Genomic DNA, 18,085 nt, shown 5'->3' with positions numbered 1-18,085 from the left:
ATTCATATGTTGCTAATGCGAATTTGCCAACTTTTCATAATTATATTTCAACAGGCTAATTGTCTCGCTACACAAAAACTTTGGGATATTTCAGGTTAAATTGACCTGAAAACATTTTGCGTTGATCTAAAAATTCACCAAAACTATTTGTGATTGTGTCTATTTTTGTCTAAATCCCATCAAGCTTCCAGATGCTAAGTTACAGGATAGCCTGAGAGTTCAGATCTTTTTATAGCAGTGTAATAGCGAGATGGCGACTCAGAATTAAGTTTATTTGTCTTTTTTTTTGTAGCTTGACTTGCTTGGTGAAAACTTTAAAAACAAAAAAACGACTACACTTGGATTTGGAAGTCTTGCCTGAGTCTGTCCTTGACCTGATGGTTAGCTTAGCGCTAACGACACAAATCCTAACGATGCACGTTCCATTGACAAAGTGTGGACCGTTGAAAGAGTGAGTGAGGGCGCCCCCCACAGGCACAATAATGACAAGACAAGCTAGCTCAAGCTCATCTTCATCGCGCTAATGCATGACATGAGCACATTTGTGATGATGATGACGATGTTTGCCTTCACACACATGTGAAAATGTTAATTAGAAAATTTTGTGCCCTTTTTTTAAATTTTTTTTTACCTTACCCGAGTTGTCCGGTCGCATCAAGTCGGCACTGGCGCTTTTTAGCCAGCAGTCGCTGGTTAGCGACAGGGTCGAGGGAATGTAGGCTGTAAAGGTGTGTGTGTGTTTGTGTGTGTGTTTGTGTGTGTGTGTGTGTGCGTGCGCTAACATGCACGGCTGTTTGCTTCCCCCTCGTACGACGTCCGCACAGAATCTATGGCAACACATCACTGTGGCCTTCCTCTTTTCACTTGATTTCTTTTTGTTCTTTTATTTCTTGACGTCACACAAAGTACAAGAAAACAAAAACAAACGTGGCTACAAATTGTTTTCTTGACTTTCTTTCTCCAGGATAGTCATGAGAAAAAGATAATAAATATATATATATCTATATATATATACTTTTATATTTCAGTGGAATAAAGATGCTATTATGTACTGTATGTGTTTGACGTATTATTTCAAGCATCAATAAAAATTTAAATATGCCCCCTACTGGCTGCAAGCAGAACCGAGATGTGAAAAGATGGCGATAAATCACAAATGTTGTCTAAATGAAGATCTTCAACTCAACATAGTTTCTTGCTATCAAGATGCCACCAAAGCACTACTCTTGTCTAAAAGAAGCTGTTCACCTGATTGCGTTTGTCTACTGCACTCCCAACTAAGTTCCTTGGCACCAAAGCCCTACTTTTGTCCAATTGCACATGGCACTAAGATGGCCTGAGACGGCAACAAAGAACTGCTTTTTGTCTATTCAACGAAACTCCTTGATTGGCACAACCCACACTAAAACATGACCGACGATAATTAAAGTTGCGTGGACAAGGACAAGACCACAGATTTTGGGACCCAACACTTTATGATTATATGAGCGGCCGTCACGCACTTACAAACACAGAAGTGAGTATTTTTTTTTTTACTTCCTTCTTTTTCTTCCCTCCGCATAGCCTACTTATGCTTCACGTCCTGAAACACTAAAGAAGCGTTACTCTGAAGCGACTGTGAAATGCGCGTCATCTCACTACTTCTTCCTCCTCCTTCTCCTCCTCCTCCCCTCATCTGGTCGGAACCGGTCCGGGGGGTAAGCGGGCCCCTTGCTGCGAGTAGATAATGGGCCGCTGGTGCGACTTAATGAAGCGGAGATGCGCGAAGACAACCCGAGGACACGCGCGCCTCTCCTCCCCGAGAGCACAGGTGCGAGCCAGGTGAGGAGCACGACGAGCGCTCTTGCCGGCTAGCCGAGGGAGGAGCAGGGCGGAGACCGAGGAGGAGGCCGAGGAGGAGGCCGAGGCGGAGGCAGCGACATGGAAGGCGGCCAGAACGCGCAGGCGGCGGACTGCATGGCGGGCGAGCACTCGGCCGCCACGTGCGCGCTGGAGCGCGAGCGCGAGAGGGTCGAGCTGTCCAGTCCCAGCCCGCCCGCCAGGCAGCGCTCCCTGCGGGCGGTCTACGTGCTGAACGACGGGCTGAAGGCGGTGATGGCCAGCAGCCCGGAGTCCGGCGCCCTGCAGTGCCTGCAGCGGGCGTGCGACGCCGAGAGCGCCCTGCTCACCACCGTCACCTTCGGCAGGCTCGACTTCGGCGAGACGTCGGTGCTCGACAGCTTCTACGACGCAGGCAAGTGGTTTTTGGCCAGCGGTTGCGCGTGCTGCTCACCCTGGCAACGTGCACGCGTCTCGACTTTCTACAAGCCGATGAGGCCTTCAATTGTCTCTACGCGTGCAATTCTACAAGTAGCTTATTAGTAGTAGTAGTAGAAGTATTTTTTGACGTTACTCAAGGCTCGAGGAAAGAAGCTATGCCACTGTTTGCTAATATCCAAAAGGGGACCAAAAACAATGCTGGCAGGTACGAAGATTTCACCTGACACGAGTGAAAACAGTTTTTTTTTACCAAAATAAACTAGTAAAAAAGGTCTTAGAAATTCTGAGTGAAAAACCTTTAATAGTTTTTTCTTCATGAGATTCTCACACACTAAAATAATTTACTCGGAATATTTTACTAACAATCATGTTTTCTTACAAAAATAAACTAGTAAAAAAAAAAAGGTCTTCGAATTTCTGAGTGAAAAACCTTTAGTCGTTTTTTTCATGGGCTAGGCAAATTCTCACACACTAAAATAATTTACTCGGAATATTTTACTTTCTTCCAAGTGTAAATTTGACTCTGTTTAGGGTGGGACCAAATAAACTCCATTGAGAGTCAAATTTGCTCCACAGAATTGACTGTGTAGTCTTTTAAAAACGTACTCAGTTAAAAAACAAGTACTCAAGTACTTGTGAGGACTTTTGTGTGCGTGATTGCCTCAACACAATCGAGCGTTTCCCAAAACGGATGTCGGTTTGCCGGGAGTTTTGAAGGCGTCTCGTCCGCGCAGACATCGCAGTGGTGGACATGAGCGACGTCTTCCGCCAGCCGTCCTTGTTCTACCACTTGGGCGTGAGGGAGAGCTTCGACATGGCCAACAACGTCATCTTGTACCACGATACCGACCCCGACACCGCACAGTCGCTCAAGGTGATCCGTTGATCCATCGCACGCACGCCATTTTCTGTGTTATTTGACGATGGGAATATTTTTTGCTCGTCCTCGAAAGTGACTTGTGTTTGCTTTTGCGCTTTCAGGATATGGTTGCACAGAAGAACACAGTAAGTGTCACATGCGTGTCTTGAGCTATTTTGGGAATCATATTTGTGTGCCTGCTTTCGCTCTGTCCCAATCACCCGCTCACGTCGTCTTGAAATAGAAAGCCGCACAATATTAGCAGCTGTTCTTCCAAGTAACTTGTTGTAAATTGTTTTTGTGGAGAAGGCGCTCCGTCCTGCGGGGCTAGGCTTCCCCTGGGTCCCGCTGCCTCCCGAATATCGAGGCGCTTCCCTGCGCAATCAGGTAAGGCGCAGTGGAGCCGCAAAGCATGCTGGGAGATTGCGCTCACTAACGGCGACGAGGAGGAACAGGAGGCTACGTTGGCCTGGTTGTGCAAAAAGGCCTCAAAAACACGCAAGTCGCAAAAGACGAGAAGCCGAACGTGAGCTGGGAACGTAGTGAGTGTTTGCAAAACAAAACGCGATGCGCAAAGCTTGTCGAGCAAACAAGCGATTCTTGTTCCTCTAACAAGATCTTGGTCAGGTCAGCATGCAGGGAAGACGACACGACTGTCATGCCATTGCATTTGTTTGTGTCATAACAACTGAATAACAACAGATGACTTGCCCCTCCCTTACGTTCAAATGCTGTCGGTTCGTCCTTTAGCATTTGTGCTAATACTTGGCATGATGCTGCCCAGTTGTCACACTGACGATGAGTGTGTATGTGGACAACGGGCTTTTAGGCATGTTTTGGCCCAAGAGGTGGAGAATTAGCCGTAGACCAGAAAAAAACAAAACAATATTATCAAACATCGATTGAGCGGCGGTACCGTTTGTGCCCCGTGGCGCCGATGCCAAGTCTGGAGTCGTGTCCAGCTGCGGAGCTTCGTTTGATGATTGCATGATCCACAAATGTGCTCCAAAGCTGCCCGGCCTCCACATTTCATCAGTAGAAAGACCTGAGGCAAGAGTCTCCTTTTAAGATGGCGTCCATGTGGGCCTGCAGGCATCCAGCGGCAACTACTACTTCATCCCTTACATCGTGACCCCCAACCACGAGTATACCTGCTGCGAGAGCGACGCCCAGAGGAGGGCCAGCGAGTACATGCAGCCCAGCTGGGACAACCTCCTGGGGCCTCTCTGCGTCCCCCTGATGGACCGCTTCACAAGCCTACTGAAGGACATCCATGTCACATCCTGGTCAGACACAAATTGAAAACCGACGACTGCTCATTGGATGCGTGCTTCTCAAACTCCCCAAAATGATGTGCAATAAATGATAATGTGGTATCTTTTCAAGATAAGTTTGCAAAGCCCTGCAGTAGACATTCGATGCTGATTTCGGTTCTCGGAGGCCATTCCAACTGGTGTGTCCTCTCTCCAGCGCCTCCTTTAAGGACACCTTGCTCAACGACATCCGGAAGGCCAGGGAGAAGTATCAAGGCGAGGAGCTGGCCAAGGAGCTCTCCCGCATCAAACTGCGCATCGACAACACCGAAGTCCTCACGCAGGACATCGTCATGAACCTGCTCTTCTCTTACAGGGACATCCAGGTGAACGTGTGTCCAAATAAACCATTCCAGGCCATCAGACATGAGTCATGCATCACATGATTTGCTTGATCAGGACTACGACGCCATGGTCAAACTGGTGCAGACCCTGGAGATGCTGCCTACTTGTGACCTGGCAACGCAGCCCATGATCCAGTTCCACTATGCCTTTGCACTTAACAGGTAACACAGGGAAGAATGTACTCAGATACTTTGCGCCTGTACTTTTCAGGTCGTCTCAAGTCTCCTTGTTTGCAGGAGGAACAGTCCTGGTGACCGAGAGCAGGCTTTACGCGTGATGCTGCACGTCCTTCAGTCATGCGAACACCCGGCACCCGATATGTTCTGCCTGTGCGGGCGAATCTACAAAGACATTTTCCTGGACTCTGACTGCAAGGACACCAAGAACAGGGACAACGCTATACAGTGGTAAGGAAAGACCTTCAACCTTAGCAAGATGGTGAATCCGTGAGGGATGTCTGTTGAGGTCAAGGCCAAACAACTGTTGCAGGTACAGGAAGGGCTTTGAGCTGCAGCCCACCCTCTACTCGGGCATCAACCTAGCTGTTCTTCTCATAGTCGCTGGGCAACAGTTCGAGAGCTCCATGGAGCTGAGGAAAATTGGTAAGAGGACCCCCAAGTTGACATCCAGCCACTTGGCACCAGGTCCAAGTTTTTCCTCACACTAGCATCTGCAAAGTTTAGATTGCTTCTCCACTGATTGGCCATCCTAATCAGAAATACTTACTGTAGCTACTGGTTGGAGTTTCCAGACCCATTGTTGCCCAAACAACGGGTCTTTACTTTAGAATGTTTTTGCCTTGACACCGCAGTGGACAAGTTCAGAACCAAAAGGCATTTCTTCAGTGTGACATCATCGTTCATTTATGACAAATGAGGAATTGATACACAGAAGCAAGCAATACCTAAGAATCAAATGACTGGCAACCGGTTCTTGCTTTTTGATTCGCATCCCTACGAACGAGTGCCTCAACTTATCGCCTGGTGGATCTTCAGCAAGCCAAACACACGAGCACTCTCCTCGGTCAAGGTACCGTTGTTTTTTTCAGGTGTTAGGTTGAACAGTCTGTTGGGGCGCAAAGGTTCCCTGGAGAAAATGAACAACTACTGGGATGTGGGCCAGTTCTTCACCGTGAGCATGCTGGCCAGCGACATCCCCAAAGCCACCCAAGCTGCTGAGAAGCTCTTCAAGCTGAAGCCACCTCTTTGGTAAGCGCTGATGTTCTCATGAGAACTCGTTGAAAATGGAATGGCAACTCCTAAAACCGGTAGTCCCTCTTCAAAGGTACCTGCGTTCTGTGGTGCAGAACCTACAGCTGATCCAGAGGTTTAAAAAGCAGTTGGTGGAACATTCCCCCCAGCGGGACAGACTCAACTTCTGGATGGACATCATTGTGGAGGCCACGCAGGGAACCACCAACCGACTGCGCTTTCCTGTACCAACACCAAAACACATAAAGCTGGATCCAATATGCCAAGACTGTTGACCGACCTCTCCCGGTTTCATCTCCTGTTCCAGGTATTGATTTTGGAGCCAACTAAAGTGTACCAGCCCTCGTACGTGTCCATCAACAACGAGGCCGAAGAGAAGAACGTCTCCATCTGGCACGTGTCTCCTGCTGAAACGGTACGGGGCATCTCCCCCCCCCCCACTCTAACCCAAAGCTTCCTCGTTCTCCTCGGTGGCCATCCGTTGTGTTCATGTGTTGCAGAAAGGCATACATGAGTGGAATTTCACCGCCATGTCCATCAAAGGCATCAGGTACGTTTGAGAGCACCGTCCAACCACCATATACGATTGGGGGTACGATTATGAATCTCCATTTGCCTTCAGCATCAGCAAGTTTGACGAGCGCTGCTGCTTCCTCTACGTACACGACAATTCCGATGACTTCCAGATTTATTTCTCCACCGAGGAGCAGTGTGCTCGGTAAGGGAGCGCAACTCAAGTTCGCCTTTTAGTGCCATTGCGCATCAACGTGTGAACGCGCGTCCACTCAGGTTTTGCTCAATGGTGAAGGAGATGATATCGGACGGTACCGGCAACGCCGTGGAGTTGGAGGGTGAAGGAGACGGAGACACTCTGGAGGTGAGTGCGATTGCGCTGATTTCCACTGACTGTACTGTACAGACTGCACCGCGACTTCGGACCGCTCCGATCTACTCGTTTTTGGGAGTCGAGCAACGAGCATACTCGAGTGTGGCACTTTTTTTTTTGCATTGCGGCAGTACGAGTACGACACGGACGAGACGGGCGACCGCGTGGTGCTGGGGCGAGGAACCTACGGTGTGGTGTACGCTGGGAGGGACGTCAGCAACCAGGTCCGAATTGCCATCAAAGAGATCCCGGAGCGGGACAGCAGGTGGGTGATGCAACTCCAGATAAACAAGCTGGTTTCAACTAAGACAACACCGCAGACTCAAGTTGACTTTTCTTTACGGGCAAAAGCCCTAAACTGGAACTTCCCGCTGACCACTTTGGCAACAGACTGCGCAAAATCAAATGTGACCATTGTCATCTCTGTAAAAGACAGCCGAAATGCTTTCATTAGCTTGAAGTGTCCGCAATTTCAGGGTTGTTAGAAGAACTAGACATGTCTCCCCGCCTTCATTTCACACTTGCGTTTGTGTATCATGATTTTGAAGTTTGATCGTTTATTGTTACGGGATTAGCTGAGATATGGTCTATTGACGCTGAGATGGATCGCACTTCGGTAGCGCTGACGTTAGCTGGCAGGTTAGCTAGGCTAGGTTTAGCTAATTTATTGACGACCCAATGAAATATTTATGACATTCCTTTGATGAAATACCTTTCAAAAACCTGATGATGGAGGTTTGGTTCCCAGCCTGTTCCATTAGAGGCGACCAATCTGTCTCACGATCTTCTTTGTACAATTATTTACGACCTCCGCTCGATTTGTCCTCATCATCAAACAAGACTCGATGAGGATGGATAAAAACGGTTCCTCTCTGTCTCGGTCAATCAGGTACTCGCAGCCCCTTCACGAAGAGATCGCCCTGCACAAGTACCTCAAGCACAGAAACATCGTCCAGTATTTGGGCTCCGTTTCCGAGAACGGCTACATCAAGATCTTCATGGAGCAAGTCCCTGGAGGTGTGCGCATGTTGTGGTTGCAGTTGGCAGTGGTTCGTCTGGAAGTAGAAAACGGATGTGACGTCCAAGCCAATTGAGTTGAGATCTCTGTCAGGGAACAAATTCAACCGGTAAGTCGTCCTCTCGTCCCCCCTCCAGGGAGCCTGTCGGCTCTGCTGCGCTCCAAATGGGGTCCCCTAAAGGAGGCCACCATCATCTTCTACACCCGACAAATCCTCGAGGGCCTGCGCTACCTGCACGAGAACCAGATTGTCCACAGGGACATCAAGGTCTGACCAAGACAAGTCAATGCTCTTCATCTTTACTAGCTACTTGTCCTTCTTTGTCAGGGCGACAATGTGCTGGTCAACACCTACAGTGGCGTTCTGAAGATTTCAGACTTTGGTACCTCCAAGCGGCTGGCAGGAGTCAACCCCTGCACCGAGACCTTCACGGGTAATTTGTACTTGTGGGCAATGTGGCCTTGCCTTGAGTGATTTTGAAGACTTGGTAAAGTGACTTAAGGAATCTGTTCCTAAACTCGCTATACAAGTTTTGATGTTTGAGACTGGGAAGATCAGGCAGTGGTACCAATGGAAACGCTTCCAGGTGGCACCCTGGAGTCTGCGCACACGCAGTGACATCGATGCACCATCTGGCCTTCTCCGTTGGTCAGAGCCGTGTGCAATTAGATTAGCTAATCAAGCACAGGCAGAACGGTGTTTACCTTTCATTAGTCTGTGTATCTGTGGCCGTGCGTGTCCTTATCTCCTCCTCCTCACTTTTATTGTCATCTCTCGACTGCTATGCAGGGCAAATTCCACATCTGCTGAAGACTCAACACTAAACTTTATGTTCCAGGCTAACCGAGCAATCTCTGGATGTGCAGGCACTCTGCAGTACATGGCGCCGGAGATTATCGATAAGGGTCCCCGGGGGTACGGAGCCCCGGCCGATATCTGGTCTCTGGGATGTACCATCATAGAAATGGCCACCGGGAAACCTCCGTTCCATGAGCTGGGCGAGCCGCAGGCCGCCATGTTTAAGGTCGCTGACCCGTTTCACTTCCATCGGCGATATAAAGACGGCGTGTGCGTTCTCATTCAACCCCCCCCTGCCCAACAGGTGGGCATGTTTAAGATCCACCCGGAGATCCCCGAGTCTCTGTCGCTGGAGGCCAAGTCGTTCATCCTGCGCTGCTTCGAACCCGACCCTCACAAGCGAGCCTTGGCCTCCGACCTCTTGAGGGACACGTTTGTGCGGCACAACGCGAAGGGCAAGAAGAGCAAGATCGCCTTCAAGCCGTCAGGTGCGGTGCACTTTTCATTTGCAGGTGGAAAACAATGGCTTCTTCTGAAACGCTGACCAGATTCTTACCGTAGACTGTGAAGTCGAAAAGATCTTCTTTGAAGTGTAAGATTTGTCTTGAAGGCCTAAAGGTGATTTTTTTGCGCATTTGTCAGACTACATCCACGTCTCGCTGCCAGTGCAGCTGCAGTGCGAGGCCACGGGGAGCAGCAGCAGCGAGCACGGCTCCATGAGTCCCGACTGCGACTCCAAACAGGACGTCTTCTTCCAGAAAAAGAAAAGCTCCGGCTCCGAGAACCTGCTCAAGCCGCCCAACTCCAACTACCTGAGGTGCGACTTAACTTCCATACGCACGTGCCGAGACTCAACAAGTCGTTAGCGACCACTCTGCCGTCAGATCACATCCAATTGTACTTCAATGGTCCATATGTTCATTTACTTATGAAGAATAAGTTTGTCCATCTTTGCTAGCGACATACAGTCCTATTTTATGTTAGCCCAAGAAGAAGAAAATATTTCACGCCCCCTCCAATACGACTAGAAATATTGTCATTGTTTTAAGTACATCGAACAACGAACTCTCTGACAATGTGAGCGCCACTGCCACCTACTGTAGTGGATGTGCAATTACACATTATTCTACTATTGGGGTGGGGGACCCTTGAGATCACCCCCTTGGCATGGCAGCGCACCACCCACCAGGAAGACTGGGTTACCCTGAAATCAAGTCAATTGGACATATTATAATAAAACCATGAGATGGTCTCTTTTAATTGCGTTTTTTTTTTTTACCTATTGCAGTTGGATCTTGACCGTGTCCCCAAAATAAAGGAGGGTTCACCGTGTAAATTTTGAAGACATGTTTTTTAGTTTGCATGCCGTGACATTTTTCAAATGTAAAATATGCACCTTAGCTTAGTATAAATTGGAACACTAAACGAGAGTAATGTCACTCAGTAGAGCACTGACCTCCGCCAAGGCAATGCGAATGAACGTGTGTGTTTGGGTGGCAGGTGGCGTTATTGTGGTCCCAGTATGCATCACTACCTTTTACGGCACTGATATAATGAGGCTTGATAACTTTACAAGCTACTGCTGATGGCTCGGCACACACGCGCGCACACGTAATCTTTTGTTGACTCTGCTGGACGCATGCAGTAGCCAGGAGAGGCTCGTATCTGCAAACGTTGTAAAAAGAAAGAAAAAAAAAACAAAACGGTGCCGAGCTCACTGCGTGTGTGTGCCAGCGTTCCAGACGAGGGCTCGGTGTCGGAGGACCGCGGCGGCGCCCCCCCCTCGCCAGAGGACCGGGACGGCGGCCTGTTCTTGCTCAAGAAGGACAGCGAGAGGAGAGCCATTTTGTTCAAGGTCCTCAACGAGGACCAGGAGAAGGTCATCTCCAACCTGAAGGAGAACTACATCCAGGTGCGCGTGTGCCAATAGGAAAACTATTGTTCCATTTCAGGATGTGCTTCTCCAAGAGCGGTACCAGTACCATTTGTGGTACTTGGACTCTCTCTAGTGGGCAACTGAGGACCTGCACTTTGATTTAAAAAAAAAAAAACAGAGAGGGTTGTGGAGTAGAATTATGTATACTCGCGGTTTGGCCACCGTAGATTCATGTTTATTTGATTTTTTCAATTGAAAGATTTTGTGTGTGTTATCGGAGGGAGCCGACAGCTTTTTTTGTGGGAAACAAACAAACACTGACGGCGTTTCCTTGCCTGTTTCTGTGCCGCCTCCCGTCCGTGCGCACTTCAGGGCAGCGAGGAGCTGCAGCTGTCGGTGGAGCACATCAAGCAGATCATCTGCATCCTGCGAGACTTCATCCATTCCCCGGAGAGGCGCGTCATGGCCGCCACCATCTCCAAGCTCAAGCTGGACCTGGACTTTGACTCCACCTCCATCAACCAGATCCAGCTGGTGCTCTTCGGCTTCCAGGACTCAGTGAGTGCACGCGGCGTTGGCTGCCGTTGGCCGTTTTTCCGCTGCGGGAGATCGGAGTCAACGTTGGAAAAATCAAAGCGGGCCTGACGGAATGTGGGCTGCCAGTCACACTCCAATTTCATTTCACATCATGACAAAAGAGTTTCCAACAAAACCTTTCTTTCTAACACAGATGATGTGTTTAACTGCCAACGACTGCCGAGGGCGACTCACTACATGTCCGATTTTTGTTGTTGCTGCTATCGGCCTCCACCAGATGACTTGCTCTCAATACCTCCCATCTTTTGAGCCAGCAGTTTTAAGAGTGTGTTATTAAAACAGCTGTGAATTGCGTGTTTGCTTGCGTCAGGTGAACAAAGTCCTGAGGAATCATCACATCAAACCTCACTGGATGTTCGCCATGGACAACATCATCCGCAGGGCTGTGCAGGCCGCCATCACCATCCTCATTCCAGGTGGGATCAGCTTCCACTCACATCTGCTGGACAATTTCACTTGGGCCGCATCCAATTTCATTTCATTTCATTGGTGGGGAAATGACAGAAATCCTCGTCCCCAGAGCTGCAGACGCACTTCGGCCCGGCGTCGGAGTGCGAGGGCGGCGAGAAGGAGGACGAGGTGGACGAGGAGGAGGCCGACTTTGGTCCCGTCTTGGCGCCGGCCGCCGCCGAGCCCGGGGCCGACCCCGCGCTGCACGCGGCCGGCGCCGCGCTGCACCCGGCCCACGCCCAAGAGCACCAACGCTCGCACCACCACCAGATGGGGGCGCAACTGGGCCGCCTCAAGCAGGAGACCAGCAGGTACAAAATGCGAACTGCAAGTCATTATGGGAAATAATTAGCTTTGCTTTTTTTCCCTCCTCGAGAACAAAAAGTGGAATTTGAAGGAATAGGATCCTTTTTATTTTTATTTTTTAGAAAATCAAGGTCTTTGAAGAAAAGTATTGTTACAGGAATAATGTCATATAATCCAAGAACAAGAGATGATGGCACCTCTGCCCACACACGCACGCACATTGCTCACCTCACCTCAGGTGCCGGGTCGTGACCTAAATGATTGCGACTGCACTCTGTTGCCCCCGACAGGCTGCTGGAGGAACTGCTGCACAAGGAGCGAGAGTACCAGCAGGTCCTGAAGGCCACGCTGCAGCAGCGCACGCAAGACCTGGATCTGGTTCGAGTCCGTCACCGACCGCCAGGTCAACGACCAAAACTTTGCTTTAGCTCAGGGTGGTCCAAACGTGGTCTTCTATTGGGACACATAATATAGAAAAAAAAAAGATGTTATTCAAGAGTGGAGGGGAAAGACAAGATATGCAATTAAGATATTATTGTATGATGACAATCCCAGTTGAAGTTTACATAACGGAAATCAAACAACCAAACCAAGTTAGAGGGAGTAATTAATGCCCCTACTAGCTTGGAAAACAACATTGATGGGCTAACGAATAGCATCGTTAGCAGAAGACACAAGTCATAAAGCTTAAACATGGATATTTGAACACAAACGCTGAATGGAACATAAATTCCTTTTCCTTTGTGAAAACTACTACTGCAGCTTACTGAGTCCGTTGTGAAACGATCCTTAGTGTGTCGATTGAATTTGACTTTAGTTTAAAAAGCAGCATAGTAATGAAGTCAAATTGTTTCAGTATTTTGTGGTGGCCGGCAATCCTGCATTCCACTAAAATAGATCATTCAATGCTATTATTTGAACTTGAATTGGTTTCTTTGCGTTTTTTTTTATTTACGTCAATCAAAAAAAGCTGCTTGCGAAAAGGCGACAGACTACAAATGGGCCCCGGTTGTAATTTGGACGCCGTTTCCGTTGGTTCTCCAAGCTCTTCTTGACTCAGCTTTGCGTTTTCTGCAGACATTTCACCGCCCTCCATCTTCCACATTCCGGCAGACCACGAGCCGGACAAGCAGCTCACCGATTGGCTGAAGGAGCAGGGGGCGGACCCAGACACTATTGATAAGGTGACGACATGCGAGTCATTGACACACCACCAAAAGGCTGCCTTTTGATGCTGAAACTCCTCGAAAAACGACAACATAGTTCACGTGTGTAACTATTTGTGTGTACTTGTGTGTAGTTTGTACTTGAAGAATACACACTGATTGACATCCTGAACGACATCACCAAAGACGATTTACGCTGTCTCCGTCTCAGGTGACAACAATTTGCATGGCAAAAAAACGCCTCTTTTTTTTTTGGGACTCCTTGTCTAAGCTCCGCCTTCTTCCTCCTTCCTGCATGGTCAGGGGCGGCGTCCTGTGCCGAATCTGGCGGGCCATCCAGAGGCACCGGGAACGAGCGAGGCTGAGGGGAGACGAGCGCTCCGAGGACGAAGCTTGACACTGGCCAAAGTGCCCTTGTGCCTTTTTAGCTTCTCTTTTTTTTGCTGCTCAACTTGACCAAAGCGCTTTAGTGCGGGCGCTCGTCTCTGTGTTGTCGTCGTGTACGCTCATCATATTTCCTTACATCCATAGAATGATGCAGTTATGGAAGTAAACAGTAGTAAAAACGATTCTGTCATAATAATTAGGGATGTGTGATGATAGCATTTCTTTTCAAACCAGTACAATTAATCACCTAACGTCACAGACGATATCAGTAGTAATGACATCAATTTGAGTGAACTCATTGTGAAAACCTTTTGAATGTCACCGACGGATGTGTCAACATTCTCCTAGTGCCGTTTTATTTATAACATATTTTCAAGCCAAGACCAAACTAGCTGTGATTATGTCTAACTTATTAGAATGACTAATTCCGTCATTGTTTTTGTTGAATTAAAGGACTTTTTGAGGCCGTACTTGCCTCCATGTCTTGCTTCCCTGCGTTTGGGTCCACATCAGCGCCAAACCTGACACAAAACAGTCAAAATGGGAATTTTTCAGTGAATGACGGCGGATAGCTTGCCGCAAAAATAAACATCATCGTTTGCTTATCGCAAATTTTGAACTAATGAACTTGATTTTGACAAAGGAGTGGAAAAAACTGTACTTTGTCGTCCTTAATCGCGCCGCCGTGCGTGAAATTGCTCAAGGCGGTGCATTTCCCAAGACGTGCGCGTTATCAGCGCACTTCCAACATCAAGAGCGAGTGATTTAGATAAACGAGGTGGCTTTGTTTACGGTCCAAGTGCCTTTCCTCTGATAAACCAAGCGGGAGATGAAAGGGGGAAATTTTTTTATTTTTTTTTTATTTTTTTATTACTCTGACAGGTCTGTCTAAAAATAGCATCCAATTGAAGTGTCAGGTGCTTAAGACTGATGATGATATGATCATGACGCCACATGCGAAGTCGCGTCGCACCACCTTCACATGTTTGAAATTAACGAATGAAAGTTGTTTTTCTGCGGCTGCTGAAAGATTTGTTTCGAGTGCCAATTGAAATGCCTGCAATGAGAGCAGACAACCAAACAACTACCAAAGAAAAGTATGAAAATGAATACATTAGCATCTAACAGAAACTATTTGAACCCTGAAATATTTTCCACTAGTTTATCATGCTAACTAACCCCAGTGCTAAAAACGATAAAACTCTCTCTTACGTCACTGTGTATTTTCTTTTGCCCTGCCTTGCCCCTGACGTCGGGATTTTGGCCCGTTTTATTGCCGCTTCTCCTCTTTTCTGCCCCATCCTCTCAATAATGCAATCGAGGCCGTTGCTGCCAGGATTCTGCATGGACTGACCAGGACGGATTATGAGGCTTGCACTACCTCATTGGATTAAATGCAGCCCGCTCATGCCGGAAGAGGCATTCCTCAATCTTAAACGGATACTTGACTCATTTAGCCATTTTCAGCAGGAAAACATTTTGTCTAGAATGAATTGCATAACTTCATTGTCATGTACAATGAAGGCCTTTCAAAATAAAATTTTCCACTTGCTGTTGACTGAAGACGACGTCACAAGAGCTCAGAAGGCAGGTAACAACCAATCACCGTTTTCTGGGTTTGCTCATGTGACGTTATCTAGCTGAGCTATGATTGGTTGATTCCTGAGCACACGTGACATCATCGTCAGTCGACAGCAAGTGGCAAAATGTTTTTTTTAAGGTATTTGTTGTACATAAAAAAAATCATAATAATAAATCAAACTTAATAAAGTTATCACATTAATTATAGACAAAATGTCTTCTTACTGCTGAAAATGGTATCGCTTGAAGGTTTCTTCCTTTTTAAAGGCTTTCTTGCGTTTTTTGGACCCACAATGAACTGATCCACTTTATGGGTCAATTTGACCCAACTTTCTGGGTTGTTTTAAACAAAATGACCCCATTTTTTGGACCCAAGTAAAGGATCTGACCAATATTTCCGTGTCGTATTACACTTAATTTGGGTCAAATCGACCCAAGTAGAGGATGGGTCCATTTTTGGCCCAGCTGTTTTTAGAGTGTAGTGAAGAAAGTCATGAAAATGTTGTTAGATCTCTGACTGGCACTTCCGGTGCTGTCAACATCGGATCCTACATCGTTGAGAGTGGATTTTTTTTCCTCAACATGACACGCCCCCTAACTGCAGGTAATGATTGCTGCAATGGTGGCTGCACATGCCATTGCACAAGCGCCGGCCGGCCGGCACCCCGCCCTCTGAGGTGGGAAAGCCCGGCAAAGTCAGACATCCTCTACTTAAGCTTCGAGGCGTCCGCATAGTCTCACACATCTGCCAGCGCCGAACGCCCTGAAGGCAAGAGAAGGACGACACCAGCCAGACAAGAAGCATGGAAGGCCGCACCGTTTACCTGCTGACTGCACTCCTCATCCTCATCACCTTCACCGGCAGCTCGCACTCAGGTGAGCTTTCTTCAAACGAATCAAGCTGGCCTTGAAAAACACAAGTCACGTCTTCTAATTTGTGTTTTTCTACTAAAAATGAAGCACAGCCTCGTGCATTTTTAATTTTGTTGCAAAATGACAAATATTTGTGTAGCAGCTTTTAACAACGTTCGTGTGGCAATTTGTGTGTCGTTGCAGCCAGCTGCTGTTTGAGGTACTTCGAGCCGCGGCGGGAGTTGCCATGCCAACGGGTTCTGGGCTACACCTACCAGTCCATGGGCAAGTCCTGTGACATCAACGCTGTTATGTGAGTTTTAGCACTGCACATTGTAGCAGAACAACATACAGAAAGAAAACAGCGCTCGCTTGCAATACTCACACTTGTTGGGAATCTCCACAACCAAGGGTCAAAATATTCCAAAATCTTGTGAATCCACTGCAAAATACAAGCACAATAATTAACATGTTCGCGGTGACTCGTTAAATATGCCAACTAAATCCTCATTTAATCAAATGGTATCGTTTGGCTTTATTGTGGCCACTTTTGGCCAATCCATGAAAAAAATATATACACGTTCTAATTCCTGTTATTGATTTGATTTGATTTGGTTAAATTCTCAAAGTTTTGTTTTTCGTTCCACCAGATTACTTAACTTTTGGACAAGCGATGCCATGTTCTAGTAGTAGAGGTGCTAATGGGTTACCCCAAAAAAGATGTAGAAAAATACATATGCACACAATTAGTATGTAACAAAATGTATATACAAAATCATACAAGGTCATTGAACACCGTCTTGTTAGAAGGAATAAAAACAAAATGTAGCGGCGTAAAGATGATAATGAATGATCAGCTGTGCACAAATGCAGCGTTGATGGCTTACTGCCCTTCCACTGAGCAGAGGAGTGACGTCATTTTGATTTGAAGTGGAGATACTGCACCCCCTGCTGATCAGGGAGAAGAACTGCAGTGTAATTTAGGAAGTGGACGCTTCCACTGCTTGCTAAAAAGGAAGGCTGGCCTTTATTTGAAATATAAGAGGGGTGAAAAAGAGTCTTTCTGAAAATGTCGTTTCTGAGGTCATTATACAAGCGATGTTAAAATCTTCATGCGGTAAAAGAAGCAAAGTAAATACAGTAACTACAGACTTGTCTCCTGCAAGTGACAGCATCCAAATCCGGCAAGACCGAAGTGCTCCTTGCAACATTATCTTTGAGTTGGGCACTTTGTTCAGGGCGTGCGGGCGTCAGTGGGTTAATCAACAAGCCGACATTCCAGCAGTGTGATCGTCCTCACGCCGGCTTTTCCGGTTTTTCAGCCTCCACCTCCCAAGAAGGTTTTTGTGCGCCGAGCCCACGGCGAGCTGGACCCAACGAGCGATGCAGTGCGTCGAGTGAGTGTGACGCGTCGCCACTCGGTTTTGCGCTTTTCTTGCAGGTATTTCTCAGTCTAAGACATGTTTTCTGTGTAGCGAGCGCAGGAGGAAGAACGCAGAAAGCCTCCAGAGATTTGCCAACATCACAGCAGCAGCATAAACGCTGACAACTTTGGTCCTGCATTGAATTATTCTTCACTACTTTTGATTTGATCACAAATGTAAGCTCTGTTTTATAAACAGTAATGAGTAGTATTCTGACTACGCATACACAAACTTTGTGAAGTTCTCCCATGTTTTATGGTCGAAAAGTACGACCCCATTTGTATTCTCAAATGTCTTTCCTGTTGTGTGGGTTTGTTTGGTTGCCCGTTTATTTATTAAAAGAGATTTGCTTATTAATATGTCGCCTGTTACTGCAATGACACGAGAGAATCTCGCTGCTTGAATGACATCATGAGACAATGAGGGTGGATTCCAACCCGTACTGATGACACAGTATTGTGCTTTGCCTTCAAACTGGCTCCAATGCAGACCTGCTGGCAAAAAGTGCCTTCTGAAAACGGTCACACTGTCACATTCAAAAACAAACACACATTTAGGGCATAAACAGTGTAACAGTTCCAAGATGATGAGGATTTTTCTTGATTTAACCACACATCATCTGACATCCGTTTTTTGAAGACACAGGTTCTACCCACTGTAGTAGCACTTTGAGGTCAAATGTGCTTTACAAATAAAACCTATATTATTATTATGTGAGCCAGAATAGCCTCTGCGTACACAAAGTGACACCAGCAC

General features: G+C 47.3%; 2 protein-coding genes across 4 annotated transcripts; both read left to right on the top strand.

Moving 5' to 3' along the window:
- Positions 1–1,553: 1,553 nt before the first annotated feature.
- On the top strand, positions 1,554–13,942 carry map3k15 (mitogen-activated protein kinase kinase kinase 15). Of its 3 annotated transcripts, XM_077554232.1 has the most exons (30): positions 1,554–2,233; positions 2,994–3,133; positions 3,241–3,264; positions 3,428–3,505; positions 4,211–4,404; positions 4,589–4,757; positions 4,831–4,937; positions 5,013–5,183; positions 5,266–5,378; positions 5,825–5,984; positions 6,061–6,211; positions 6,295–6,402; positions 6,488–6,537; positions 6,610–6,705; positions 6,777–6,864; positions 7,005–7,138; positions 7,763–7,890; positions 8,029–8,159; positions 8,220–8,325; positions 8,759–8,916; positions 8,995–9,178; positions 9,333–9,507; positions 10,425–10,602; positions 10,939–11,124; positions 11,474–11,579; positions 11,684–11,924; positions 12,210–12,322; positions 12,997–13,103; positions 13,220–13,296; positions 13,389–13,942. In XM_077554232.1, the coding sequence occupies exons 1-30, from the start codon at positions 1,921–1,923 to the stop codon at positions 13,480–13,482; spliced, it is 4,080 nt and encodes a 1,359-aa protein (XP_077410358.1). In that variant the 5' UTR covers positions 1,554–1,920; the 3' UTR covers positions 13,483–13,942. The 3 variants fall into 3 exon arrangements, 2 of the variants coding, with proteins under 2 accessions (XP_077410358.1, XP_077410357.1); XR_013289676.1 differs by lacking the exon at positions 3,428–3,505 and having other exon boundaries at positions 1,555–2,233; positions 11,668–11,924; positions 13,389–13,458; XM_077554231.1 differs by lacking the exon at positions 3,428–3,505 and having other exon boundaries at positions 1,556–2,233.
- Positions 13,943–15,713: 1,771 nt separating this feature from the next.
- ccl20b (chemokine (C-C motif) ligand 20b) lies at positions 15,714–17,686 on the top strand. The gene is made up of 4 exons (XM_077554247.1): positions 15,714–15,929; positions 16,110–16,218; positions 17,228–17,302; positions 17,381–17,686. The coding sequence occupies exons 1-4, from the start codon at positions 15,857–15,859 to the stop codon at positions 17,442–17,444; spliced, it is 321 nt and encodes a 106-aa protein (XP_077410373.1). The 5' UTR covers positions 15,714–15,856; the 3' UTR covers positions 17,445–17,686.
- Positions 17,687–18,085: the final 399 nt, after the last annotated feature.

This window comes from Vanacampus margaritifer, chromosome 20, assembly GCF_051991255.1.
Source record: "Vanacampus margaritifer isolate UIUO_Vmar chromosome 20, RoL_Vmar_1.0, whole genome shotgun sequence".
NCBI classification, from domain to species: domain Eukaryota; kingdom Metazoa; phylum Chordata; class Actinopteri; order Syngnathiformes; family Syngnathidae; genus Vanacampus; species Vanacampus margaritifer.
This window is presented reverse-complemented; position numbering and strand designations above follow the sequence as displayed.